This window comes from Dromiciops gliroides, chromosome 4, assembly GCF_019393635.1.
Source record: "Dromiciops gliroides isolate mDroGli1 chromosome 4, mDroGli1.pri, whole genome shotgun sequence".
In the NCBI taxonomy this organism is placed as follows: Eukaryota; Metazoa; Chordata; class Mammalia; order Microbiotheria; family Microbiotheriidae; genus Dromiciops; species Dromiciops gliroides.
Genome location: NC_057864.1, coordinates 481,680,862 through 481,708,249, shown reverse-complemented (window position 1 = coordinate 481,708,249; position 27,388 = coordinate 481,680,862). Strand labels below are relative to the sequence as shown.

At 43.8% G+C, this 27,388-nt stretch overlaps 1 protein-coding gene across 16 annotated transcripts in view; it reads right to left on the bottom strand.

Annotated features, from left to right (window-relative positions):
• Positions 1-8,035: 8,035 nt before the first annotated feature.
• Positions 8,036-27,388, bottom strand: part of DGKG (diacylglycerol kinase gamma) — a 157,246-nt gene continuing 137,893 nt past the window's right edge. For all 16 annotated transcript variants that reach the window (XM_044004932.1, XM_044004940.1, XM_044004946.1 and 13 more), the window contains 5 exons: positions 25,571-25,675; positions 20,679-20,751; positions 19,479-19,553; positions 14,536-14,623; positions 8,036-8,091 (listed from right to left, as the gene is read on the bottom strand). In XM_044004932.1, coding sequence (XP_043860867.1) covers positions 14,619-14,623; positions 19,479-19,553; positions 20,679-20,751; positions 25,571-25,675 — 258 coding nt within the window. In that variant the 3' untranslated portion in view covers positions 8,036-8,091; positions 14,536-14,618. The remainder of the gene's footprint in view (positions 8,092-14,535; positions 14,624-19,478; positions 19,554-20,678; positions 20,752-25,570; positions 25,676-27,388) is intronic.

Here is a 27,388-nt window from a genome sequence, read left to right as displayed (position 1 = left end):
CAAGATGGACGAGTGTCCTATGAAATTGTGTTTCTTGGTTACTTTTGAATACAAGACAGAATGAACTCCCATGGTCACCTTGGTGAGGAAAAGATGTTATGGAATCCCCTCTGATAGGACTTCCCTCGATCTTGTTTTCATATACAGCAGGAATGCCAATATGCCTATGAGTCATTTACTCCAGTAGTATATCCACTTATTGATCGATGGGCAAAGATGGCACATTTAGAGCGTGAACAATTAAATGAAGGCTTTGTCAATGTTCTAGAAGCGAGATGAATCTTTGCACCCTCTACCCTCTATTTCATGGTTAGTTGCCATTATTGCAAAAGGGGAGGTGCCTTCATGGGCTGAGGGCTGTTTTCTATTTTTATCTCTTTCATGAGTGGCCATGGCCAAAACATTCCTCGCCTAGTGGCTCACCTTTGGCAATGTTCCAGCCTTAAAATTCTGTTATTCTAACGATGGTACAGTTGATTAGAAATGGGGGTGAGAGATTTCCCTCCAGCCCCTGTTCCCCCTATTAATAGCTTGGGAATGTGTATCACCCCATCCAGAAACTAGTTGTCCTTCCTCACCGTAAACACTTAGGGACATGTAAGGTCTCTGGGGGACTCCAGAGTTACAAATCGCCCAGGAATTATGTTTAATCAAAACTTCCTGTCAGTGATATCCCTGATGCTTTGGCATTTCTGCAATCCCCAAATAAAGGAAGGGAGGAGGATGCCAGGGAAGTGGGGGGAGGTGGGTGTCTGAAACCTTGGACCGCTGGTGGCATCAGTCAAAGGGACCAGCACTGGAATGCCGGATCCCTATTAAGCCTAAAAGACTTATCTGTTATCCACATTGGAATGGCCTTCAGAATAACAGCAGTTAGAGGTGAGGGCTGGGTGACAGCCTCTTTACTTTGGTTCTGCTTCCTAGCCAGATTCTGGACCTCATCCCTGGTGAAGGGGGCAAACTGAGATGCTATTTTTCCTAAACGGGACCAGGGGAGGGTAATAGGGATTTCTTAGTGCAAGTTCATTATCACCACCTGAAAAAGAGCTTGGCCCAGGTGGGCCCTGCTGCTGGTGGGGCAGGTGGGAGCTCTTTTCATACACCGGGCAGCTAAACATTTGTCAATAATGCTTTGTACCGGCTCCCGCCGATACAGTGCGGATTTACAAGGCTTCTTTGCCCAGGGTGTCTGCCTAATCAGTACAAACAGGGATGTAAATGGTAGGCTGGTTCCCTCACATTGACTTAGGAACAAAAAAAAATCCATCTAATGCATGGAGCCCTACAAAGTTTAGGAAGTCAAATAAGGGAGCAAGGCCATCTGCAAATGTCAGACCTGGGCTCAGTCCAGGCTGCATGGTGGTAACTGATTTTGTCAAGAGTGGCCCTCTTCAAGTGGGAAAGAATGAGCATGCACAACCAGGAAATATCTGCTGTGGGATCTCGAGGGCTGATTAGCTCTGGCTAAGGATCTCTGCGGGTCCCTTCCCCCTTGGAAAATGCCACGATCCCATGTGGGATCTATGCCTCAGTTTCCCCTCTGTAAAATGAGGGGGGTTGGACTAAGTGGCTGCTGAGGTTCCCCTCCAGTTCCAACTCTATGACTTTATATGTGACCTTGGTAAAATCAATGACCCTTCCTGGGCCTCAGTTTTGCCCCATCTGTAAAGTGAGAAGCCTCTGAGGTCCCTCCAAGCTGGTATCCTATGATTCCTGCCCCCCCCAAAGGATTTGGAGCTAAGGAGTAAGTTCAGGTGAGAACAGAGCCATTGGGTTTGGGATCAGAATGTCTGAGTTCATATTCTTATTCTCTTACTAGTTCTGGGACCGTGGCTGGGCAAGTCACAGTGAAGAGTCACAAGCCAGAGCTCAAAGGGATCTCAGAGGGGGGAAACTGAGGCACAGAGGGGGGCTGAGTGACTTGCTCAGTCACGCAGTTGGGTAAGTATCTGTGTGGGATTTGAATCCAGGCCTTTCTATTTTTATTTATTTATTTTTTAGTGAGGCAATTGGGGTTAAGTGACGTGCCGAGGGTCACACAGCTAGTAAGTGTTAAGTGGTCTGAGGTCAGATTTGAACTCAGGTCCTCCTGACTCCAGGGCTGGTGCTCTATGCCACTGCGCCACCTAGCTGCTCCTATGCCACTTAGCTGCCCCTGAATCCAGGCCTTTCTGACTCTGAATCCAGTCCCTATCTACTTCACTGAATATCACCTGTCTTTACCTGATCCACATCTTTATAATGAGGAGGTTGAAAAAAAAAATGAAGCAATAAGGTTAAACTAAGTTCTTTCCTACTCTCAGTCTATGGGTAATATGATGCTATGACCTTGTAATAAAATGTTAGGAGAAAGGAGAATAAGTTAGGGTTTGATGTACATCAAAAGTGATGAGAGGGGGGGCAGCTAGGGGGTGCTGTAGTGAATAGAGTACCAGTCCTGAGTCAGGAGGACCTGTGTTCAAATCCTGTATCAGACACTTGCTAGCTGTGTGACCCTGGGCAAATCATTTAACCTTAACTGTGTCTGAATACAAACAAACAAAAAAAGTGATGAGAGCAAGGTAGAAGGCTTCCTTCCTGTGGGCATGTGTATACATGTGCATGTATGTGTGCATGTGTGTGTGCATGTGTGTGCATGTGTGTGAGTGCATCAAGCGCCACACATGCATGTCTATGATTCGATTAAACTGGCCTCTCAGCAGTGAAGGGGCATTAGAACCCCACTCATCCAAACCCTTGGGCAGGAACAAGTGGTCAGCAATGCTTTGGCATCATAGCTGGGTCCTTTCCCCAAGGAGACCAGCTGGGCTTTGTATTTCGTCAATAAATTAATTACACACCAGGATTAATTAGCCATGACTTCTTATTAATCTACTGGTGGCTCTTAAGCATTCAGGTGATGATTATTCATGGTTAGACCAGTCACTTAATGAATTAATTGATTGCCTGTTTAAGTTTTCCATTGAGTATTTATGGAGTGCCTATTATATGCATTGCACTGGATGCAGAGGGAGATAAAGGAGGATGGTATGACTCAGTTTCTTCCTTCCAGAAATTTGTCATGACTGAGAGGCATAATGGTAGAGGGGAACAAACCTCTATTTAGAGCCGGAGGACCCGAGTTTGAATTTGGGGCTCTGTTACTACCTGGGGGACCTTGGACAGGGCCCAATTTTCCTTCCTGTTAGAAGGAGGGAGTTTGGCCTATGTGGCCTTGTAGGCTTCAGCCCAGGTTCCTCTGACTTTACACCCAACCCAGCAGTGCCTTTGGGGACAGGGAGGAAGCTGCCTGGCCTGGAATGGGGAGCTTAAGCTGAGGAATAGAGAGAAAGGCATGGTCATGGGCCTGGGGATAAAGAAGACCCTCGAAAGGGCCCAGGGCTTAGCCTGGCACCTGGCAAGCATTTTATCCATTCTTCTGGATTTGCTGGTTGGTTAATGAATTTGGACTTTGTAACTGTTTAATAGTGAGGAAACCCGGGAGCATTTTGAGTGAAAGGAGGAGACTCATTTTTTCTTTTTAAGGAACAGCACAATGATAACAGTTTGCAGGGCTGTCTTGAAGATCAGATGAGATACAGTGTATTAAAAGTGCTTTGCAAACCTTAAGGTCCTTTGCTTTAATGTCAGCAAATATGATGGAAAATAAAGCACTCTGGGCCACATATTTACACCAGTTGGAAATGAGTAAATAAAGGGGCATGCTTAGGTAGACTACAGGGACAGTGAGGAACACCTGAGTTCAAATCCTGCCTCAGACATTTACTTACTGTGTGATCCTGGGCAAGTCACCTAGTCAGCTTCAATTTTGATATCTGTAAAATGGGGGAGATAATACGGTTATCTTACAGGGTTGTTTTGAGGATCAAGTGAGATAATACCATAAAACCCGGCACAGAGTGAATATTTAACAAATTCTTGCTGATTGACTGATTGAAAACAGACAACCCAATGAAGAGGCAGTTGTGTTATGTAGGTGAGAGGTCATTAATTTTATGGGATGGAATTGAAGAGGAAGGAGAAAACATTTTTGGGTGGTCCAGTCCACTGCTTTAAGGCAAAGCTTCTTAAACTGTGGGTTATGACTCACATAGCTGTAGTGGGATCATGACAATTTGGCAACAATTAAAAGGTATATACACCTATTTATATACATATATACCCAGGGCCACATTAAAAATTTCTCGAGGCAAAAAGGGGTTGTGAGTGGAAATAGTTGAAAAAGTCCTGGTTTAGGGGAACTCCCTGGGAAGGAAATACTGATCAGCAGCTTATAGTCTTAACGAATTGTACAGGGTGCTGAGAGGTGAAGTCGCGAGGGAGATATTATGAAGATTCAGCAGGCTCCTCAGATCCTAGACATGAGCTAGCAGAGACTCTCAGGCTTATCCGCTGGACCCTTATTTTACAGAAATTTAGGGTCAAAGGGTCAAGAAATTAGGGGTCAGAGGGCTAGATGGCTTGACACCCAAAGTCTCACAGGAAATAAGGAGGAGTCAGGGATTTCAAAGTAGGGTCTCAGACTCCAAATGCAGTGGCTGACTTGGCCACTAAGTAGACTTGAAGAATGAAGGAGATGGATGAGTTACAGGTGATTTCAAGGTTTAGGGACCGAGAGCACTGTGGCAATAGTGATGGAAATAGGAAAGGGAAAGCTGGTTTGGGAGATAAAGGAGGTAACCCATTTAGTTTTTTTTTTGTTTTTTTGGGCAGGGCAATGAGGGTTAAGTGACTTGCCCAGGGTCACACAGCTAGTGTCCAGTGTCTGAGGCTGATTTGAACTCAGGTCCTCCTGAATCCAGGGCTGGTGCATTATCCACTGTGCCACCTAGCTGCCTCCGAGGTAATCCATTGAATTTGGGACTTTCATTCTGTTCATTTGTGAGAAATAAAAAATGATGAATATTTGAGATGATGTAGAGATAATTTGTAAACAGTTAGAGGTGTGAGACTGATCCCAGATGAGAGATGCCTGCATAGAGGAAAAAAACCTCAAGATGGAATACAGTCACCAAAAGAAAAAGTACAGCATAGAATGCTGGACTGATTTTTTTTTTTTTTTGGTGAGGCAATGGGGGTTAAGTGACTTGCCCAGGGTCACACAACTAGTTAGTGTCAAGTATCTGAGGCCGGATTTAAACTCAGGTCCTCCTGAATCCAGGCTGGTGCTCTATCCACTGCGCACCTAGCTGCCCCTGAAGACTGAATTTTGAGCAATGTCCTCCACTAGGCGAAAGGAGAAGGAAAAAGGAGACAACTAAAGATGCAGAGGAGAAATATTCAGAGAGGTAGGAATGGAACCAGGAGACAATATTGCCATGGAAACTAAGAGAGGATGAGACATCGAAGATCGGAGAGTGTGGAGACTGGACTTGGGATTTATTGGCATAAAGAACTCTGAGAGAATATCTTCTACTGGTGCAGGTTGGCGCCATCTTTGCAATGTATAGATTTAGAGCATTGCTTGGATCACCAGCCGTCAAATTAGTAGTTCAGGTCACACAGTCAGTATAACTTGGTGGTGGATTTGTTGATCGTTGTCCTTCATCCTTGAAGGGACCACAATGAAATCACTATGGTTGCGGTCAAGGTACACTGTGTCTTACTGTGTCTGATTGGACCATTTGGAGGTAGAACCAGGCAGTAGAAAGTAAGCTCTGACTGTTATTCAGAAAGTGGTCAGCCAGGAGTCATTGAATGAAGGCCCGGGGCAAGTATGAAGAGTAAGAAACCTTTCAGTGGTTCAAACTCAAATAGAAATGTTACCCCTGCTTGCAGTATATTGATTTAGAAAACCACAAGTTGATATTATCAAGTGTCATACGTAGTCATATTTTGTTAATATTATCTGATTGGGTTTTTAATCTGGTTCAGGCTCTGAGTTTTGCAGGCAGAGCCTTGAGTTTAACATCTCTGATTAAGGAAGAGTGAGAGGGCAGCAGGTTGTTGAGGATAGCAGGCTGACCTTCGAGTTATAAAGAGCTGAGTTCAGGGTCCAGACTATGACCCTTCCTGGTCATAAGGCACTTAACCTCTCCATGTTCCATGCAGCTCTCTCTAACTAATTTAAAGAGGAGTGGCCAAGCTGCATTGTCAGAGGATGAAATCAGGTCTGTACAGATAGCGATAACATGTACATCCATGACATCCATAGACACATAATAGCATTTGTATACACATCTACATAGAAACATCACATACATTCAAACAAATGAGGCTGCCCCAGAATTTTCTCTGTGAGAGAGGACATGGGGAGGTGGGGGGTTGATCCAAAGCATCAAGAAGACGCTCTGTGACATGGATAGAAAAGACCCCTCAGTTTTGCTGTCCCCTTTTCTCTCTTGGTCCCATCTGACTTTCTGTCATAGACAGGCAATTCCTGGGAGATTGAGAGATGAACCACTGGGCCCCCTCTGTGCAGTGAAAATCAGAGACAGGACATGAGCAGCATTGTCCCAAATCAGTTGAAGACCAGCAGCTACTGTGACTCCAACAGTCTCTGAATGGGGTGGGGGTAGATGGGGTAAGAGGAGAGGGATGGGTAAGTGAATCTTCCTCCATCCTATTCTCCTTATAAGCATGCTAGAAAAATATTACCATTTGAACCAACGTTGGAAGGAGTCAGGTGTGAGGGGGAAGAATTAACTTTTCTTTGGATTTTTAATCCCATTTAATGAAAATGATGTGATCAGACAATGTATATCTGAAGCTTTGAGTATGAAAAGAAAGGTCTTTAAGAGAGTTCAGTTCAATTGGGGTAGGGAAATGAGCTGAGAATACAAAAATAAATTTCATATTGTAATATTTGATCAATATTTCAGTTCTAGGACTAGACTTGCGAGTATAGGATTAATGAGAGGTTTTTTTTTTTTTTTTAAAACTACTTCTGAAGTGGAATTGGGTGGGAGCAGTACCCCATCATAGCAGTGACCCAGGCATTTGCAGACTTGAGTGACCTCTCGTGGCCCATCATGAAATTGCATCATGTTAGAGAAATCCTGAGTGTGACCCATGCCTGTAAGTGGCTTGGATTTAGTAGATGCCCTTGGTCATTAATTAGATATTGAGCTCTGAGCTAATTCAAAAATCTTGACTGGATTTTTACCATCACATAAGGGCGGCAATATTCCAAGTTAATACCAAAATTGATCCACATATATGTCAGTTATTAAGTCTTATAATTTTTGCTCTCTTCTGATACTCTTAGTCTTTCCCTCTCTCCTTCCCTTTCCTTCTTCCCTCCCTCCCTCCCTCCCTTCCTCCCTCCCTTCCTTCCTTCCTTCTCTCCTAAGGAATCATGCCCACTTTTACAGTTAAAACTGAGGCGCAAAAAAGGTAAAAAGGATTGCTTAGGGTCACACAGCTAGGAATTGTCAGTTAATATTGAAACTCGGGTCTCCTCTAGTCTACTAAATATATATTTATTAAATGGCCTGCTATATGCAAAGCACTAAGGCTAAGTTTTGGGGATCAAAAATGAAGTAGTCCTTGTCCTCAAGAAGCTTACATTTTCCTGGTTTCTCCTGGTCCCAGTATAGCACCATTTCCATTATACCACACTGCTTTTTAAAAAATTAAATCCATCATCTCATTCATTTATATATATTACTGTAGATTTTCAGAATCATCTTTAATGATATTATTGTCCTTTAATAAGCTTTCTTGTTGAAAATACTCCAACCTTAGTTGAATTTTCTTTAACCTGGGTTTATGATCAATTTAATGGGGGTGGGGGCAGTCTGTGCACCTCTAGAGGCCAAGTATAGTTTGAATAGTGAACAGATTGGTTCTAAAGTCAGGGAAAGGGCTGGAGTAGACAGAATGGAAGAGTCAATAGGCAAAGAATTGGGGGATACTCATGGATGCTAACCTCTTTTCACCTCCAGCCATTCCTTCATTAGAAGGGAAAGAAGGTTCCTGATCAACTCACCACACCAATAGAGAAATAGTTATTGAACACGCAGTGTGGAACAGGGTCCCCTTTACTGTCCTCATCTTTGGGGATGATTTCAAGTTGCCACCGATCCAGCATCACATCAGAACTTTGCTCAATATCCTTGAGGATTCTCATCAAACTGCCACCTTCATAACCTGGGGAACATTGCATTATATTTGACAATACAGCAGAAATAATCAACATGACAGCAAAGATAACAGGTCAGTCATCAGCATAGACATAGAACACTCAATACATTGTTGGTAGTTTGGCTGATGGGTGCAAATGTGTGGCCATGATAAAGACTGTGATTATGCATTTTGATCCAATCATACCATTTTTAGGTATCCCTTCCCAAAACATCATAAGAAAGGAGAAAATAAAAGGAACCAACTATAAAAAAATATCCATAACTTCTATTTATAATGGCAAGATATATGCCCAACAATATGAAAAAGAGTTGAATAAGTCAGTCATATTGATTTGATGGCATATTATGTGGCTAGGACATAATGAATATAAAACATTCAAGGAAATAGGAAAGGCCTATGTGAGATGGGGCAGAGAGAACTCAAAAGAAACCTGTGTACAGCTATGTAGAAGAGAAAAGAAAGAAAAGAAAAGAAATGGGGAAGTTATAAATCCAGTGGTGTTGGAACATAGGTTAATCCCAGAAGGCGACAAAAAACATCTTTTTTTTTCCTTGCTTTTTTCCCCCTTGGATTGTTTTTTGCTGGCTAATTATTGAGTTATGCCTTATTAAAGATGAAGAGTTTGGGGGTAAGGTTTTGATTTGTCTTGTTTGTTTATCTGACTATTTGTCTTTGATGAACAAGTTGCTCGGTTGACAATAGAGATAAAGAATAGGCATGTGATTTAACTGATGTAGGAACTCCTATGTAAGGCCTCTCCCTTTACCAGTACAGGTTTGCCCCTTCTCTTCATCTTAGATCTTACAGCATTTCTTAGAGGCAGTGAGAGGTGAATGATTGACTCAGGGTCATAAGCCTCTGAAGCAAGTCCTTGTTGGTGGCAAGCCCAGCTCTCCATCATGCTGCCGCTCAGTTTATAATTGTGAATAATAATAATTATTATAATCATATCATATACAGAGCTGAGCTCTGAGTCAGGAAGACTTGTGGTCAAGCTTTGCGTCTAACACCTAATACCTGTGTGATCCTGGGTAAGTTACTTAACCTCTCAGACCCCCAGACAACTCTATAAGACCCTAAGTTACAGAGAAGGTGCCAATTCACATTGGTAAGTAAGAAAATTCCTTAGGGTAGCTAGGGGGCACCATAGTACACATAGCATTGGACCTGGAGTCAGGAGAATTCATCTTCCTGAGTTCAAATCCAGCCTCAGACACTAGCTGTGTAACCCTGAGCAAGTCACTGAACCCTGTTTGCCTTAGTTCTCTCATTTGTAAAATGAACTGGAGAAGGAAATGATAAACCACTCTAGTTTCTCTGCCAAGAAAACCCCAAATGGGGGTCATGAAGAGTCACGCGTGATCAAAAATGACTGAACAACAACAGTAACAAAAATGCTCTGGGTATGGGTGTTGTGCTGGGGTGGCTACCTGGTTAAGTGCCTCAAAGGCTACATGAATACCTGTGGCCTTGGCATCTTTCAGGGCCTTGGTGGTGAGTATACGGGGCATGCAACCAGTGAGTGCACCATCAATGTCAGTCAACAAGCATTTATTAAGGGCATACGATGTCCAAGTACTGTGCAAAGAGCTCATTCTAATTGTGGTAGGGGCTAAAATGAAAACAAACACGGACCTATAGGATACATACAGTGGGAGGTATCTCAAAGGGAAAGTACTAGTATGGAGTGGGGGAGAAACTAGAAGAGGATTCTCTTAGAAGGTGAGATTTGAGCTGAGTATTGAAGAAAGCCAAATGGAGAGATTTAGAGTTGAAAGGAAGCTTAGACAAGCCAACTAGTCCATCCCCGTATTTTACAGATGAGAAAACTGAAGCTCAGGCCAGTTAAGTGACTTGCCCAAGGTCATACAGGTAGTAAGCATCAGAGATGGATTTGAACCCAGGACCTCTGACTCTAGAGCTATCATACTTTGATGCTTCCCTGTCCATCACACGGAACTAAATTGTAATTGGGATGAACCTTCCTCACCTTGTACTTGTGTGTCCCATTACTCCCTGTGCCTTAGTGCTAGCTGCGCATGTGCAAAAGTTTAGGTTGCAGTCTCCCCTCTATTTCTCAGCTTCCTTGGCTTCCTTTGGGACCCAGCTCAGGCTCCACCTTCTGTGTGAAGTCTTTCCTGACTGTCCCCTCTCCCCAGATTTTCACGTTCTCCCTCCCAAACGAACATGTATTTATTATGTTTATACTTATATTAGCTACACGGGGTCTCCCCTATTAGACTGTAAGCTCCTGAGGCTATGGTCTGTTTTACTTTTGTGTCCTTAGTACCTAGCACAGTGCCTGACACCAAATAGGTGCTTAATAAATGTTCAATGACAATCAATCACTTCATTCATCATCAAGCATTCATTAAGCACCTATCACTTGCCCCTGCACTGTGCTAAGTGCTGGGAAGACAAAGAAGGGCCAAAACACTGAACCTACCCTCATGGTGCTTATATTCTAGTGGTGTGTGTGTGTGTGTGTGTGTGTGTACACCAGAAAGGGGTTTCCTGAAGAAGGTGGGATTTGAAGGGAGTCTTGAAGAAAGTCAGGTGCTATAGTGAGGAGAAAACACCTCAGGCACAGGGGATGACCAGTGCAAAGGTGAGGAGTCAGGAGGTGGAATATATCATGTGAGGAACAGCAATGAGGCCAGAATCACATAGACTATGTGAAGTGTGTGTGTGGGGGGGAAGTGAGTGAAGACTGGAGAGGTAGGGAGGGATGAGGTTATCATCTGGCTATAAATGTCAACAAAGGACTTTTGGGGTTTTTTGGAGGTATAGGGGGCCACTGGATTTTATCAAGTGGAGTGGGTGACATCATCAAACATGCCCTTTAGTGAAGCCCCTTTGGTGTCTGTGTGGGAGATGGATTGAAGATGGGGGAGTCCTTGAGGCAGGGAGAACAAGCAGGAAGGCTTTTGCAGTAGCACAGGTGAGAGGTGGGGAGGGTCTGCGCCAGGCCTGGTGACTGTGTGAGAGAGAGTTGATGTACCTGAGAGATATTGGGAAGATAGAAATGATATGAGTTGGCCACCTAATGGAGAGATGGGGTGAGAAAAAGAGGAGAGGATGCCCACAGCACCACATTTAGTGAATGATTTTTGAGGGCTCTGACAGTCTTTGTCTATTCTTCAGAACATAGAAATATGAGAGCATAGCATTTATTTAGGAATAAAATTTAGTTAAAAAAGGGAGGAGTCAGTTTGGAACCAAGGTCAGCTCTGATCTGCCCCACCTAGAGGCTAGGTAGTCAGCAAGTGACCTAGTGCGCCTCCTGGTATCTGTCCTTGGTCCTGTGCATAACTTCAGTTGAGCCCACACTTCTGTGGCATCCCTTGCCCTTGGTTGGGGGGGTGGGGTTGGGGCACTTGCTGCCTATGTGACAATTTCTGGGTAGAGTTGTAGGGATGTATCAGACTCCCCGAAGAGACTGAAAGCTTCTTGAGGGTAGGGGTTGTGTCTTCTCTAGACTTCATATCTCCCTTGGTTCCCAGGCTGGTTCTCAGCACATAGAAGGCATTGGACAATGAAGATTGAATAGAAAGGAGTCAATGGTGAAAATCACCTGCCCCTGTGGATACCACAGGAAGGACAATGACATGGGCTTTGAATTCACTGGCTGGGAGAAGGAGTTAGGGAGGGCTCACCCCCTTCACACGTGACAGGAGCTCTCCATGGTCTGAGTTCTATTGTAAAAGAGAACATCCATCCTGCTTTAGTGAGGCAGTGTGGTACAATGGGTAGGGCACTAGACATGGAACAAGGAATATGGCTTCAAATCTCACACCAGCTATTTACTGAAACTTTGAGCAGAATATGGTGTGGTGTGACCTTTTCTCCTGAGGAGTCATCCTCTACTTCTCCCTCTTCTGATCCTTCCAGTATCCAAGCAGTTGCCAAGGCTTGTCATTTCCACCTTCTCTTGTATCCAGTCCCTTTTCTGTGTTCACACCACTCTAGTCCAGGCCCTCACCACTTCTTGCCTGAACTTTTTATAATAGCTCCTTTGTGTATCCAGTCTCTCGTCTCTCCAATCTGTCTTCCACACAACTACCAAATTGATCTTCTAAATTGCAGGTCACTCTCCTGCTCAAAAAGCTTCAGTAGCTCCTTGTTTGCCTTCAGGGTAAAATGCAGACTCCTCTCTCTGACACTGAAAGCCCATCACAGTCTGGCTCCAGTCTCTCTTTCTAGGCTGATTAGAAATTCTTCCCCTCATGCCCTCTATCAAACTGTCCTACTTCTTCCCAGTATGTGATGTTCCATATCCCATGTGCCTTTGTGCAGGCTCTTATAATTCCTGAATGTGCTCTTCTCTTGGTGTACTGTGCTCAACACTGCAGCACCTTGGATCCCTTGCCTCTCTTCAAGGCTAAATTCAAGCGACGCTTCCTTCAGGAGGCCCTTCCTGGGCCCCCCAGTTGTCAGTTACTGTTAGACATACATAGTGATCTTCAATCATTATGTCTGTCTCTCCAACAGAATGTAAGCCCTTTGAGGGTAGAGACTGTCTGTGGTTCTGAAACCACATTAGTAGTGACTGGAACACAGTGGGAGGCGGGGGGTTAATGAATGCTTGTGGTAATTAATTGTTACAATTATTATCATTACTAACCATTAATAAAAAAGACCATCAAACATTAGCCATCAGTGCATAATAACAGGATACCAACTTGTCTCAGGATCATCTTTATCTGAATTCCATCGAACAGAAAGATTAGAAAAACAAGATGATGGGTGGTGATAACAATAATAATGATAACAACAACGATAACGAGAATAATAGTGAGGACGGTACCCTCGCAAACCCTAAGATTCTGAAGTTTAAATATATGTGCAGGGTAATTTTCTATACTGTCCTTCAAATGTAATTAGACTAGACCCTTATCCCCAGGGATAGATCCCTAATGGGAATGAAACCTCACCTCTTCCCCAACGAGACACCTGGAAAGGTCATTTCCTGTTCCTAGAGGCAGGATCGCCACTTTTGGTTGATTGACAAAATTAATCTTATCTGCAATCCAAGGAATAAAAGGCATTGATATGAGAGAGCATCAGGGTTGGCCAATGATGCAAGCCCAGGAGTCACTGGCTCTTACCCGTGACTGGCTTTTAATTAATGGGGTTAGAGAGAGCTAACTAAGATAGCACAAAAAGTAGATGCAATGGGTTCTGGATCCCCACCAGCTACTCCATCACAAGGTTCAAGTTGGAAATCTCTCTTATTTCCTCTTAGCCTATAGATTATTGGTAAAATAATCTTTTCAGGGGATGGAAGCCTATTAGAATGAAAGTGGGGTATAATTCTATCTGATGTTTCCCAGTCATTATTTAATATGGTCAGTGAAGACATGACCAACCATGAAAAGAACACTGTCTCTGCTTTTTTGGCTCCTGGGGAAGGAGACATTAGAGTGGTCACTCGGTCAAACCCCAAAGTTGGCACAGCCACCAGCTCACCATGAAAGTCCTCACCAGGGATGCCTGGCTCCATTGTGACTGTCTGTGGGATCCCAGAACTTCAGAGTTAGAAGGACCTCAGAAGTTTTTTGCTGAGCCTCCTTATATCAGACCTCACAAGTGGCCGTCCAGCTTCCATTTTAAGAGCTCCAGGTGAGGAGAGGCCATTCTCTCCCAAAGCTGCTCACTCTAACCTTTGACAAGCTCTAATTCTGGGGAAATTGTTCTTATCTGGAGCTGAAAAAAGAGCAGCATGGCATAGCGGGTATAGAGCTGGCATAGGAGTCAGCAAAAATCTGTGCTCACAGACTGGGCAAGGGTCAGGGCGTTGGCCATCTCTAAGAGTCTTAAGTCACGGAGTGGTTGTTGATTTTACTGGTAGAGGGAATTCTTCATTGGGATTTCCATTCATTTTTGTGACTTTGCTCAACTTCTATGGGCCTCAGTTTCCTTGTCTGTAAAAGGAGGAATTGGAGGGGTCTCTAAGGTCTCTTTGAGTTCTAGATCAGGGGTTTTAAACCTGGGGTCCATGGGCCCCTTGACATATATCAGGGAGTCTATGAATTTGGATGAAAAAAGAATTACATATTTATTTAACTATGATCAGGCTCCTTTGTAATCCTCTATATTTTGTTGTATACATAATTCTATATGTTTTTATATTTTAAAACATGATTCTGAGAAGGGGGGTCATCTTCTTCTCCAGATTGCTACCCAAGGGATCCAGAAAACACAAAAAGGTTAAGAACCCATGCTCTAGATCTATGGCCCAGTGATGTTTTTCTGGAAGTAGCTGGTTCCCTGAGTCTATCCTTTCTTATCCTCTCCCTATTCCAGGGAACTTCTGTATGGTCTCTCAGGCAGTCAGCCCTTCCCTAGTCTGCTTCTTAGCCAGGACAGGCAACCATTCTTTTTCTATCGACAAATGTGAGCTATGATCGAGTCACCACCATTTCCTTTCTTCCCACTCTTACTTACCGATGCAATCCAATACCCAAACCGATAGTCCCATCTCCTCCACAAATGAGCACACGGAAATTTGGCACGGCACGGAAAAAAATTCAATCTGAGAAGAAGAGGAAAAGTCAAAACAGGCGGTTTACTAGACAATACTCAATGTGATGCTTGGTGATTCAGGTGAAAACCTCCTCTCCACTCCCACCCCCGAAGTATTCCCTGGGATGAAGGGAGGAACTTGGAAACAAACTGAAGGTACCTGGACTTTGAGACCAGGAGGGGCTCATTTTGTAGCCCATAGTTAGGTTGATGAAATGGTACTTTTGTGTTTTTTGTTTGTTTGTTTGTTTTTTTGCGGGGCAATGGGGGTTAAGTGACTTGCCCAGGTCACACAGCCAGTAAGTATCAAGTGTCTGAGGCCGGATTTGAACTCAGGAACTCCTGAATCCAGGGCCAGTGTTTTATCTACTGCGCCACCTAGCCGCCCCCCCTCCCACTTTTGTGTATTGTAAAATTCTCAGGGAGACCCTTAAATTCAGGAGGCATATTATATGGTGGGTTTCAGTCTTTCCCCTGGTTCCAATGTCTGATGCCTGGGCTGCCTGCCCTTTCTCCCCCATTTTCCTGTGGTGGAAGATGCTGAACTGGCTGGCCCTAGTCTGGCCCAGGAAGTCGACTTCTGTGTTATCTTCTTTCTGTATCTCTAGAACTCAGCACAGTGCCAGGGACTTATCAGGTGCTTAATAAATATTTTGGCCTAGAATCAGGAAGACCTAAGTTCAAATCCAGCCTCAGACACTTAATAGCTGTGTGACCCTTGCCTCAGTTTCCTCATCTATAAAATGAGCTAGAGAAGGAAATGGCAAACCACTCCAGTGTCTTTGCCAAGAAAACCCCAAATGGGGTCAGGAAGAGTCTGACATGACTGAAAATGGCTAAACCACAAAATAAATGTTTATTGACTGATTGACTGGTGTTGGGAGCTGGTCTTCCCTTCCATCAGATTGCCAGGAATGGTATTGAGATAGTGTGATGCAGTGGGAAGAACTGGAGTTAGTGGCCTTGGGTTCAGATCCCACCTTAGATGCTTACTATCTTCCTATGACTTAGGGAAAGTTGCTTAGTTTCCCTGGACCCAGCTTCTTCTTCTTCTTCTTTTTTTTTTTTTGTTTGTTTTTTTTTTTTGTTTGTTTTTGGCAGGGCAATGAGGGTTAAATGACTTGCCCAGGGTCACACAGCTAGTAAAGTGTTGAGTGTTTGAGGCTGGATTTGAACTCAGGTACTCCTGAATCCAAGGCCAGTGATTTATCTACTGCGCCACCTAGCTGCTGGGCCCAGCTTCTTAACCAGTCAGCAAACATGTACCTACTATGTGCCAGAAAAATGTAATAAGTACCTATTATGTACTAGCAAAGTTGTAATAAGCACTTACTCTGTCAGGCACAATGACGAGCCCCGCTCTACTACTTCACTAGTAAAATGAAGGCATGGGGGTAAGGTTACAGAAGGCAACACTCCTTCTGACAATATCAGGAGTCTCACAGAACAATACTGAAAGAATTTTTAACTGAGATATGCTTCATCACTGGTAAAGATTATCATTGCCACTAGAGCTTATATAATGGTGGGGTGTCTCCACGTGACTTAGGAACCTGAAGACCTGGGCGTTAGCTAGCACCTACTCAATGGCGAGGTCACTTTGAGTGAATCACTTCTCCCTGCTCTGATATTTCAGTTTTATGATTAGCCAAAGCAGGGTAGGAATCCCTGCTCCACCTCCCACCTCCCACATGCTGGGGCCATTTTGTCTTTTTTTTTTTTTTTTTGGGTGGGGCAATGAGGGTTAAGTGACTTGCTCAGGGTCACACTGCTAGTAAATGTCAAATGTCTGAGGCTGGACCTGAATCCAGGGCCAGTGCCTTATCCACTGCATCACCTAGCTGCCCCTCCAGGGCCATTTTGAGAATAAAATAAGGCCATTGATGAAAAGCCTTTGTAAACCATGAGGTTCCATTCATTTGCCACCTCGAGGGGCAGTGTGCCATAGTGGTGAGAGAGCTGGTCTCAGAGTGAGGAAGATGAGGCTGAGTTCATGGCCCCCTTTGGCAGCATCCTGGCTGTGTGACCCAGCACAAGTCCACCTCTCGGTGCCCCGGGGGAATCTCTAATACTGAATTGCAGAGAAATCAGCCACCTGCATTGGGAGGGAGGGTTCCTCCCCAGGAGTGCCCTAGCCTGTGATGAGATCACAGGTCTCATCGGTCCCCGGATTATTGTTCTCGCCCTGTTTTTGAAGCTGGTGCTCTTGGACTTGCTGAACCCAGAGAAGAGGATTTACATGGGTTCAAATACATCTTTTGATGCTTAATACCTGGGTAACCTTGGGCAACTCGCTTAACTTCCCTGGGCCTCCCTTTCCTCAACTGAAGAATGAAGAGGTCGGGCCAGGAGGCATCTCTGAGGCCTCCCCCAGCTCTAGATTAAAGATTCTATGAAGTTAATCATGTAGGAATGCAGGACCACACACTGGGATTCGATTCCATGTAGCAAGAGTTTGTTTTTTTCAGGGCAATGAGGGTTAAGTGACTTGCCCAGGGTCACACAGCTAGTAAGTGTCAAGTGTCTGAGGCCAGATTTGAATTCAGGTCCTCCTGAATCCAGGGCCGGTGCATTATCCACTGAGCCATCTAGCTGCCCCCAAGAGTTTTTATTAAGTGGCTGTTGTGTGCCAGGCCCTGGCTTAGGTGCTGGGGGCCCTGGGCTTCTACCCCCCTGCTCTGTCCGAATACATCAGGCCACCCCAAGGGTACTTGCAAACTTGCTGACTCACACCACCAGGTATAGATTTGGGCTAATGGATGTCCCCACCATACTGGCCTTGGCTTGCTATAAATGGAACAAGGCCTCAAACAATATAGTTGACATCTGTGGCCAACGTGCCAGGCAGCATGGCAACCTTTGGAGCTCATGGGGCCAGGGATGCTGGTGTGTCTGTATCCAGATGCTGAGGGATCTGTCCCCACATTGAGACTGTTGTTCATTCTCTCCCTATCCCACCTCTACCTTGGTGCAGGCCCTTATTGCCTCATGCCTGGACTAGTGCAACAGCTGCTGGGGCATCTCCCTGCCCCAAGTCTCTCAAGCGTTATCCCTACTTCATTCAGTTGCCAAAGCCAATTTCTCAAAGTGCAGGTCTTGTACAGTGCCTGGTATACACGAGGGGCTTAATAAATGTATATACTGATGGATTATCACAAGAGTAAGTTACACAAATGTACATGTGGATGTGTCTATATCTAAATGTGTACATCTATATGGTGTATGTAGATGTGTGTGTGTGTGTGTGTGTGTGTGTGTGTGTGTGGTGTGTGTGTATATATGTATGTATGTATGCCTAATCTTTAAAGTTGTAGAATGTCTTATGTGTATCATCTCCTTTGACACTTACAATAACCTTGTGGGGAAGGGTGTCTCATGTGGGATTTAGGACCCAGGGCTTCCTTATCCCAAGGTCAGAACTCTCTCCACTATAACACCCCATCTATCTCTCCTTGTGTGGCCCTCTTTCCCCTGATAGTTTGAAATGTATATATTTCATTCCTGGCTAGGGATGTCTGTCTTCCATATAACTGGGAAAATAGGGTTCTCCTTTGGATGAGCACTGGCTCTCAGATCAGTCTTTCCTTGGACTCTTGTCTAAGTCACAGCATTCTGGGGCACTCCCCTTACTTGTCTCTATGGGGAATGAAAATGGAGAGGGGCAGCAGCTGTGATACAACATCTGCTCATGGGAATAACAGGATGTGAATCCCACAGATCTAGACCCTCATTTTAGCTACTGTAATAACTTCTAGCTTGTCTCCTGAGCACTGATTCTGGAGTTAGGGGACCTTGGTTTAAAATCCTACCTCTAAAAAAAAATCCCACCTCTAAAGCATATGACCTGGGGCAAGCACCTCACTTTCCTCATCTTTAAATGACCATTTTATTATTTCATTGTTTCTCTTTTGGGCATAGGACAAGCAATGGTATTTCTGGGTCAAAGTAATTTTATTATTTATTATTATTATTATTTTTTGCGGGGCAATGAGGGTTAAATGACTTGCCCAGGGTCACACAGCTAGTATATTGTCAAGTGTCTGAGGTCAGATTGAACTCAGGACCTCCTGAATCCAGGGCTGGTGCTCCATCCACTGTGCCACCTAGCTGCCCCCACTTTCCTCATCTTTAAAATAAGGGAGTTTGAGTAATTGGTCTCTATAGTCCCTTCCAGTCCCACATCTGGGACCCTGCCAACCTCTGGTCCCAATAAAGCTCCCCACAAAACAGAAAGCTTAAAGGACTTCTTTCCCAGCCCTGCTTCTGCTCAACTTCCTGGTCAAAGTGTTGACAGAGAATGAAAGTCAGGAAGGAGACAGTGGGGACGAACAATGAGGGGCTTGAAAACTGGACACTTTCCTGGAATGAGGAGGTAATTGCACTGCAGGTGACTAATTACTCTGCTACCTTATTTTGCGTATTAACTAGGTACAACATATAGAATATGAGTCAGTGGTAAGGGAGCCCATGTTTTCTTTCCCCATGTCTCTCATGACTCTTTGGGAAGAGGCTATTTAACAAAATCTTGAATATAAGCTCAAGAAATTTACCAGCCTGTCAATCAAGTAAATGACAACAGCAGTCCTGCCCCCCCCCCCAACTCCAACCTCTTAACTTTGCCTTTGTCAGGAGCCAGGAGGCTATTTCCAAAATGGAGTCCAGCCAATAACACCTGTTCCTGAGCATGTCCCAGAAAGAGAACATGGAAACTGAGGGGTTTGTGAAGAAAAGGGAGAGGAAGGGAAAAATGAAGGAGGGAAAGATGAAGCAAAAAAGCAAGTATGGAACACTAGAAAACAACTTATTTTGGGATGGGAAGGAGAGAAAACTTGAGGAGGCATCAGAAGAAGATGGTGTCTTCATACCCTGGAATGGCCCCCCCTTGCTCCAGGTTGTAAACTTGTCTGGGGTTGAGCAGATACTGGAATTTCCGAAAGATTCTACAGAAACTAAAAGCGAAGGGAGAGAAAAGCAGAAAGAGAAAGGAAACGTCATTGGCAGCACTTCAGGCAGGCAAATGACCTCACCGGCACGCTTCCAACCTGCATGATGAGGGTCTCTTCAAAAAAGAAGGGACAGGATACACTGACGCCCACTGCAGGTCTGGAGCCCCCCACCTTCTCAGTGGAAGTGTGCTGCTTCACCATGCCAAGGAGAGCATTGGGAATGAAGGATGACCTCTGGACTTGAAGATTCGCTTTTGATTAAAAGGGACATCAGTAAATATAGACCATGGGGCCCCCACTCTGTTAGAGCCTTCATAGCAGGGGAATATACTCTGGATCATGGACTATGCAGGAATGAAGAGGGAGGGTCAGGGTCAGGGGTTGTTGGTGAGGACTGACATGGAAAGGACCAAATCTCAGGGTTGTTCCTGAGGCTGGGAGTTTAAGGCTCATGGAAACCCAGTTTAGGAGCATGCAGCACATTGCATGAACTGGGAGGGAACTCCCCAGAACCTTCCCTCTTTGTCCCCCCTTGCTTTCATTTCCCCCCACATGGTCCTGAAACTTAGCTCCTATGTGTCTATACTACCTCTGCTCCTAACCATGGTGGATATCTGTGACTCACTATGAGAAACTACTTTAAAATATTGATTCTCTTTCATGCTCTGCCCACCAGGCTAAAAAAATACGGCCAGATGGACTCTTTTTTCTTTCTTTTTCTTTTTTTCCAGATGGCCTCTTGCTGATGAGGTGGACACTAGGTCTTCTCCAAGATGGAATGTCTCAGTCAGGTTGGTCTGGCCAAGATTTCTTTTCTTGCCATTTTCTCACTCTCTTCCCATCCCTTACAGTTATGGGCCAATTTCTGACTCTGCCTGGTCCCAAGACTATAGCATCTTTTCCAGAATAGCTCTGCCTAAACTCACAAAATCACTCATCCTCTTAGCTCTTTCTATAGATTTCGGGTAAGAAAGGTGTTGAAGGGTGGGGGAGAGGAACAGGTGTGGTTGATAATTCCCACTGACTTAAGAAGCCTACTGTAAAAGGAAATTCAAAGATGACTGTTTGCCAGGTCTTTCCTTTTTGAGAAAGAAAAATAATCATAATAACAGTACATACTTTTGTCCTTGTCTTCCTCCACTCCTAGGATTGAGCAGGACAAGCAGAGGATGTGTATCTTTGGTGGAATAATCTGAAATACACAGAGCAAGAAAAAACTTACAGAATCACCGATTCTGGAGTTGAAACAGACCTCCAAGGTCATCTAGGTCAACTCAAGCCTGAACACAGCATCCCAACAAGTGGTCATCCAGTTTTTTGTTTGAAGATCTACACTGATGGGGAACTCACTACCTCATGAGACAGTCAACTTTCACTATGAGACTCCTCTAAGAGGAAAATGTTCCTTATACTTCTGTTTCTGATGCTGAGCCATGTGACGGGTGGGGGGATCTTTCTTACATGGTTTTCTGTAGCTGTGACTGTTGTTGACATGTTGAAGAGCTCTATACATCTAATTACATCCTATAGTCCAAATTCTGGTTGCAATCCTCAACTAGTTATTTTTTCCAACTTTCTCAAAGAGTTGAGGATCTAGTTCACATCTTCCTCTCCATTCCTTTTACTTGGGGATATCAGTATACACATCAACATCTGCCCAAACAATCTGGCAAGTTTATTAACCACCTCAACTCATAGTCATAGATTCAGAGCTGGGAGGAATTGGATTTTACAGACAAGAAAATGGAAACCAAGGAAGTGAATGACTTGCCCAAGGTCACACAAGTAGTAAATGTCAGAGTCTAGCTTGAACCTAGGTCCTTTGAATCTAGAGCCAGGGTTCTTTCCATTGTACCACACTTCCTTCTGTGACATAGACCTTTACACAATCTTACCTGCCCAGAGTGATAATCACACCTTGATTTCATCATCATGCATAATCTGGCTACTTTTATAATCACTTGAACCTTTCCCCTGAGTTGCCTTCCTTCTACTCTGTTTCTCCCCCCTTTGAATGGAAGTCCTTGAGGGTTAGGTGTTCCTCTCCTCTCCTCTCCTCTCCTCTCCTCTCCTCTCCTCTCCTCTCCTCTCCTCTCCTCTCCTCTCCTCTCCTCTCCTCTCCTCTCCTCTCCTCTCCTCTCCTCTCCTCTCCTCTCCTCTCCTCTCCTCTCCTCTCCTCTCCTCTCCTCTCCTCTCCTCTCCTCTCCTCTCCTATCATATCCTCTACTCTCCTCTCCTCTCCTCTCCTCTCCTCTCCTCTCCTCTCCTCTCCTCTCCTCTCCTCTCCTCTCTTCCTCTTTCCATTTCTTTGTTTCTCTCTCTCCCCCCTCCACTCACTTCTATGTCACCAGCTACCTGCTGGATATCACTAGTATGTTTCTTTAGTATTTCAAATTTAATATGGTCAAATGGAATTCACTGTATCCCCTCCCCCCCAATCTTCCATATTTCTGCTTTTGTTCAACTTCGACAAGTTTACAACCTAGGCGTGGTGGTGGTGGTGGGTATTTCAGGGGATGAAGATATAATCCTCCTCCCTGCTGTTTATAAAATATTCTTTTTTTTTCTATCCCATAACAAGTTTTTCTTCTGTTTGCCTCTTCCTCATTCTTCCTTTGACTCTCCACATCATTTCTTTCCGTTTTCTCCCTTCCTCACCTTTTCTTTATAAACCTCTCCTGTTGCTTCTCCTTTTCTCATTGTGGGAGATGCTCAGAATGCTTGTTATTGGCTAACTCAGCTTTGGGTAGTAGCCTGCTGGCTCCTGACAGAAGCAAAGTAACAGTGATGTAGGTGGGAGAAGCTGCTGTCATTCACCTGATTAACAGGCAAGGCAGCTGGTACTTTCTTTTTAGGTTTTTTTTTTTGTTGTTGTTTTTTGCGGGGCAATGGGGGTTAAGTGGACTTGCCCAGGGTCACACAGCTAGTAAATGTCAAGTGTCTGAGCCAGATTTGAACTCAGTACTCCTGAATCCAGGGCCGGTGCTTTATCCACTGCGTCCACCTAGCTGCCCCCTGGTACATTCTTTTTTAAAAAATTATTTAAAATTTTTTTTAGGCTGGTACATTCTTTAAGCTGATTTGTTTTTTTTAAATCATAAAAGTATTTTATTATTTTCTAGTTACATGTATATAGTTTTCAACATTTGTTTTATAAGATTTCTAGTTCCAAATTTTTCTCCCTCCTCTTCCTCCCCCCAAGATAGCAAGCAATCAGATATAGATTATATATGTATAATCACATTAAACATATTTCTGCATTAGTCATGCTGTGAAAGAAGAATCAGAACAAAAGGAAAAACCTCAAAAAAGGAAAACAAAAAAAGTAGAAATAGAATTAGTTTATTCTGCATCTAGATTCCACAGTTCTTTTTTTCTGATTTGGAGAGCTTTTTCCATCATGAGTCCTTGGAACTATCTTGGACCATTGTATTGCAGAGAGGAGTCAACTCTATCACAGTTTATCAAAACACAGTGTTGTTGATATTATGTACAATATTCTCCTGGTTCTGCTCATCTCACTCAGCATCAGTTCATGTAAGTCCTTCCAGGTTTCTTGGAAATCTGCCTCTTTGAGCTTATCTTCAAGGCTATGTTAACTAGCATCTTCCAAATGAATTGGGAAAGGCACAGGAAAAGGAAAGAATTGCCTTACCTGCATTTAAGAACCAAATTTTATGTCATGGCCAGGAAAAGCTGGGATAATCAGGTAGTCGGGTAACTACTCATGTGCATACCACTGCCTCATCCTTACACCAGAAGTTTTCTAGTTTCAAATTGCTCTAGCCCCTGCTGTTCCCCTGACTCTCTCCTTTGCAGTTCTCAGTGCTTGTCAACACTTCAACGAGAAAGCTGAGCAAAGGGCAGAAACAATCTGGGGAAGCCCCGTAGCCCTTCTGCTTTGTCACACATTCTTATTGAGGTGTATAAGCTGGGTGTGCTGCAGTAACTAGTGAGACTCTCTTGATCCGCTTATCCTTCCTTCCATGACAGATAGATGATTAGGAAAAAGCCCGCCTAATGCCTCTCTCCCCCTTTTCATTCCCCAAGTTTTAAGTGATGCCATAGCCTTACCAATGCTGTGGGTTTAGACTAGAGCAGAGGAAAGACCGATCTGAGGACTAATGTTTATCCCAGGCCACTGGCCAGAAGGTCATCTGATTTTGGAGTGTCTCAGAGTTGGCTATGACTTTTGGGCTCTCTGGTTCAAGAGGTTCCTGATTTTGAATCTCTTGTCTGAAATCTCTTTAGAATGGTCCTGCAGATGCTGCTCAGGAGATCGCAACTGAGGCAGATAACCTGCTATCAGGCATGTGCTGCAGCCAGCTCATACAGGCTCCTGAAAGCCAATCGTTAAATTCCCACTCAGAACATTTACATCTTAGAAATGGGCAAATCTCTAGGTCAGGGCTTGACTTACTGTTTTGTCAATTATCTCAACTTAAGGAAGCAGAGGGAGATGTCAAGGATGCAGGTTTAACTTAAAAGTCTGTCAGGTAAACTTTTTTTTTTTTTTCTGAGAGGACAGATGTTAAACATTTACCGTGGATATTTTTTGTCTGCTAAAGATTGAGGCCCCGCCCCCCCCCCGATTCTTGTTTGTCCACAGTCTTATTGCTTAAAGTTCTATTTAAATCTCACTTCAATATGCTTTCCCCATCATTTCTATTCTTATTCTGAGTTCTGCTCAGACAACAGCATGAATTGAATCCCTCTCTACCATTCCTTGGAATGGTCTGAAGAGCACTATCATGGTCTTCCCAAACTCTTCACTTCCCCAGGCTAACCATCTTCATTTCCTTCAGGTGGATCTTTCTGGGTGGATGGGGAGAGCATGGCTCCCTCATTACCATCCTGGTCAGTTTATTCTGGACAATCTCCTGTTGTTCCTGCCCCTCTTTAAGCAGGGCACCACCAAAATAACACAACAACTCTACATACTGCTTGACCAAGCCAAACACCAGGGGGATGATCCCTCCTCCCCGCCAATTCCAGACACTAGGGACAGGACACTGGGCCTCTTACTATTGGCTAAATGGCCCTAGGTCTGGAATCAGAAGAGAACCTGCCATATACTACCTGGTTCCTTCAGGAAATCACTTCTTTTTTTTTCCATCTGTAAAATGAGAGAATTGACTAGATAACCTCTGAGGCCCCTTCTAGCTCCAGCTCTATAATCTTATGAGTCTTCCCAGAGGACCTGGGTTTGAATCCTGCCTCTTCCAGTTCATTATCTGTGTGGCCTTTGGTATGCCTCTTCATCTCTCTGGGCCTCAGTTTCCTCTTCTGAAAAATAAAGAGGGGATAAGGCCTCTGAGGTCCTTTCCTGTTTCAGATCTATGATCCTATCCTATTTTTTTTTTTAATCTGGAGCATCATACTCTGGAATCACATCTTATCTCATCACATGTCCAGAGTTTGGGTTTAGATCTTGGCAATCCAACTTTTGGGTATCCCTGCTTGGCTGCCGATGGAAGGCCCAGATGTGACTCTTCTTAGGAAAAGGAAGTCAGGATACTTGAGTTCCCCAAGACTTTGTTATGTAATGGTGAGATAAGTCCAGAGAGAGGTACATTAATATCCAGTCTTTGCAAGTGCCAGGTTTCTATAGCTAGCATTTTGTTTTGTTTTTGTTGTTTGCAGGGCGATGAGGGTTAAGTGACTTGCCCAGGGTCACGCAGCTAGTAAGTGTCAAGTGTCTGAGGCTGGATTTCAACTCAGGTCCTCCTGAATCCAGGGCAAGTGCTTTATCCACTATGCCACCTAGCTGCCCCCTGTAGCTAGCATTTTTATGGTGATTTAAAATGCACAAAACACATGTTGTCTCATTTGTAATTCACAACCACCCTGGGAGTTGTGTCATTATTTCTATTTTACAGATGAGGAAATTGAGGCCAAGAAAGGCTAATCAATTTTTCGGGGTTGTACAGCTAACAAGTGCCTGAGGTTTATGGACTTTAGATGGTGGGGGAATAAATGGAAAATAAAAAATTCCAGACAAACTTCTGTACCTGTAATCCATATCCATCCATCGATGAAGGGTTGAATTTGTTAGTCTCTGTGGGAGAAGCCATTGGCAAATAGCATTTACAGCATTCACTCTCCTCTTCTATGACCTTGAAGAAAAGGGAGGGAAAAGGCCAATCATATCTTAGATGAAGATGACAAATACAAGGAAACATCCTATGCTGTGCTAAGGAACTTTCCAGAAGTGACGCCTTTGGCCTAAGACAAGCTGATTTCCCAGAACTCTCCTACTACAAGCTCAGCTTGTAGGCATTGTTTATAGTCCATGGGAAGCAGAGATTGATTGAAAAATAAATGAAAAAGGACATATCTCCCAGGAGAATGCAAGGTTCTTGAGATCCATTTCTGCCCTTTTACCCCCAAACTCCCTTATTCTTCCACTCTTTGTAGGGTGGGGGGATGATCTCAATTTAAAAATTTAGTCCTTCAGAGGATAGCACAGTACCTGGTATTTAGCAGGCACTTAATAAATGCTTATGGATTGAACTTCCTATCAGAATGCTTTCAAAGACAAATGCCACAAGTGCTTCACATCGTACCACCATTTTTTCCTGTTATGCTGATCACGTCTTTGTTGACTTGCTAATGGACTGGATTTAGGGGCCTTAAGTGCCACTGATTTGGTAATCTATCTCCTGATGGGCTCAGGGCAGGACAAGGCACATTAGCATCTGGCCATGGAGAATGAATCCCGAAGTGTTGTGCTTAGATATAAAAAGGCCAGTGGTGAATGAACAATAGAAAACGTAGAGGAAGCAATTGTACGGGAAATAACTTCTTTGCTGGGTTCTTGGGGCTATTTGGTTTCTGTGAAGATTTTTTTCTCAGACATTTCTTCTTCCTTTGTGGAAAGAAAAAAAGCCAGCTAAATCTTAATCCACCAATAATTATCTATTAAGCACTAATGTGCCAGGCACTGGGATAGGTGCTAGAGATACAAAGAAAAAAATGCATTAATTCCTGCCCTCAAAGATCTTCCATTCTAAAAAAGGAGATGTGAATATATATGGTAGTGATATAGGGATAACTTTCCAAATGGAACTGCCTGGTACTTAAAAAGGACTAATTTGGGGACTCTCCAGCCATTTCCATTTGTTTGTAGATTTTGACCATTAGCCATAGTGGGGTCCACTAATAAATAGTCATGTTGAAACTCTCTTAGGGTTCAAAGGGTAACTATGTTGTTAGGAAATAATACTCCCCTACTCACCAATTCAGTTTGGGCCCCCACCAATACAGCTTCATTTGCACAAAATAGCCACTTACAATGATAATATTTTTAGATTTTAAAAACAAAACCAGTTTACTTAGCAATAAGATCAAGGCAGTAATATCCAATATTGCAAGTATTCATATTAAAGCAAGTGCATGAATCCTAAAGTATATCACGATCCTCATATAGACTTGGGTCACGCTTTCCTGCCAATTAACATAGAATCTATGAGGGAGAGGCAGAACAGGGATAAAAACCTGTCCAGGAAGCCTTGAGTGAAGAAAACCCAAGCACTGAGGGAACTCACAACTCTGCCATTGTAAATTTTGGTGGTTTTTTTTCTTTCCTGCCTCAGAAACAGTCCATAAAAGGTACCTGATGAACATATCTTCATGTTGAACTGATGTTTCCCCTCAACCTTAGTTGATCCACATAGTATTTGACTAACACCTCATTTGGAAAAAGGGCTCACCCAAACCATCTGGTTCACTGAGTGATTTCTATGATTCTTTGCTTCTAAGTGATTTCTTTGCTCAATTGGACTCTTCCAATAGCAACTGTTGTATCCATCACTTCCTGTTTTGAATTT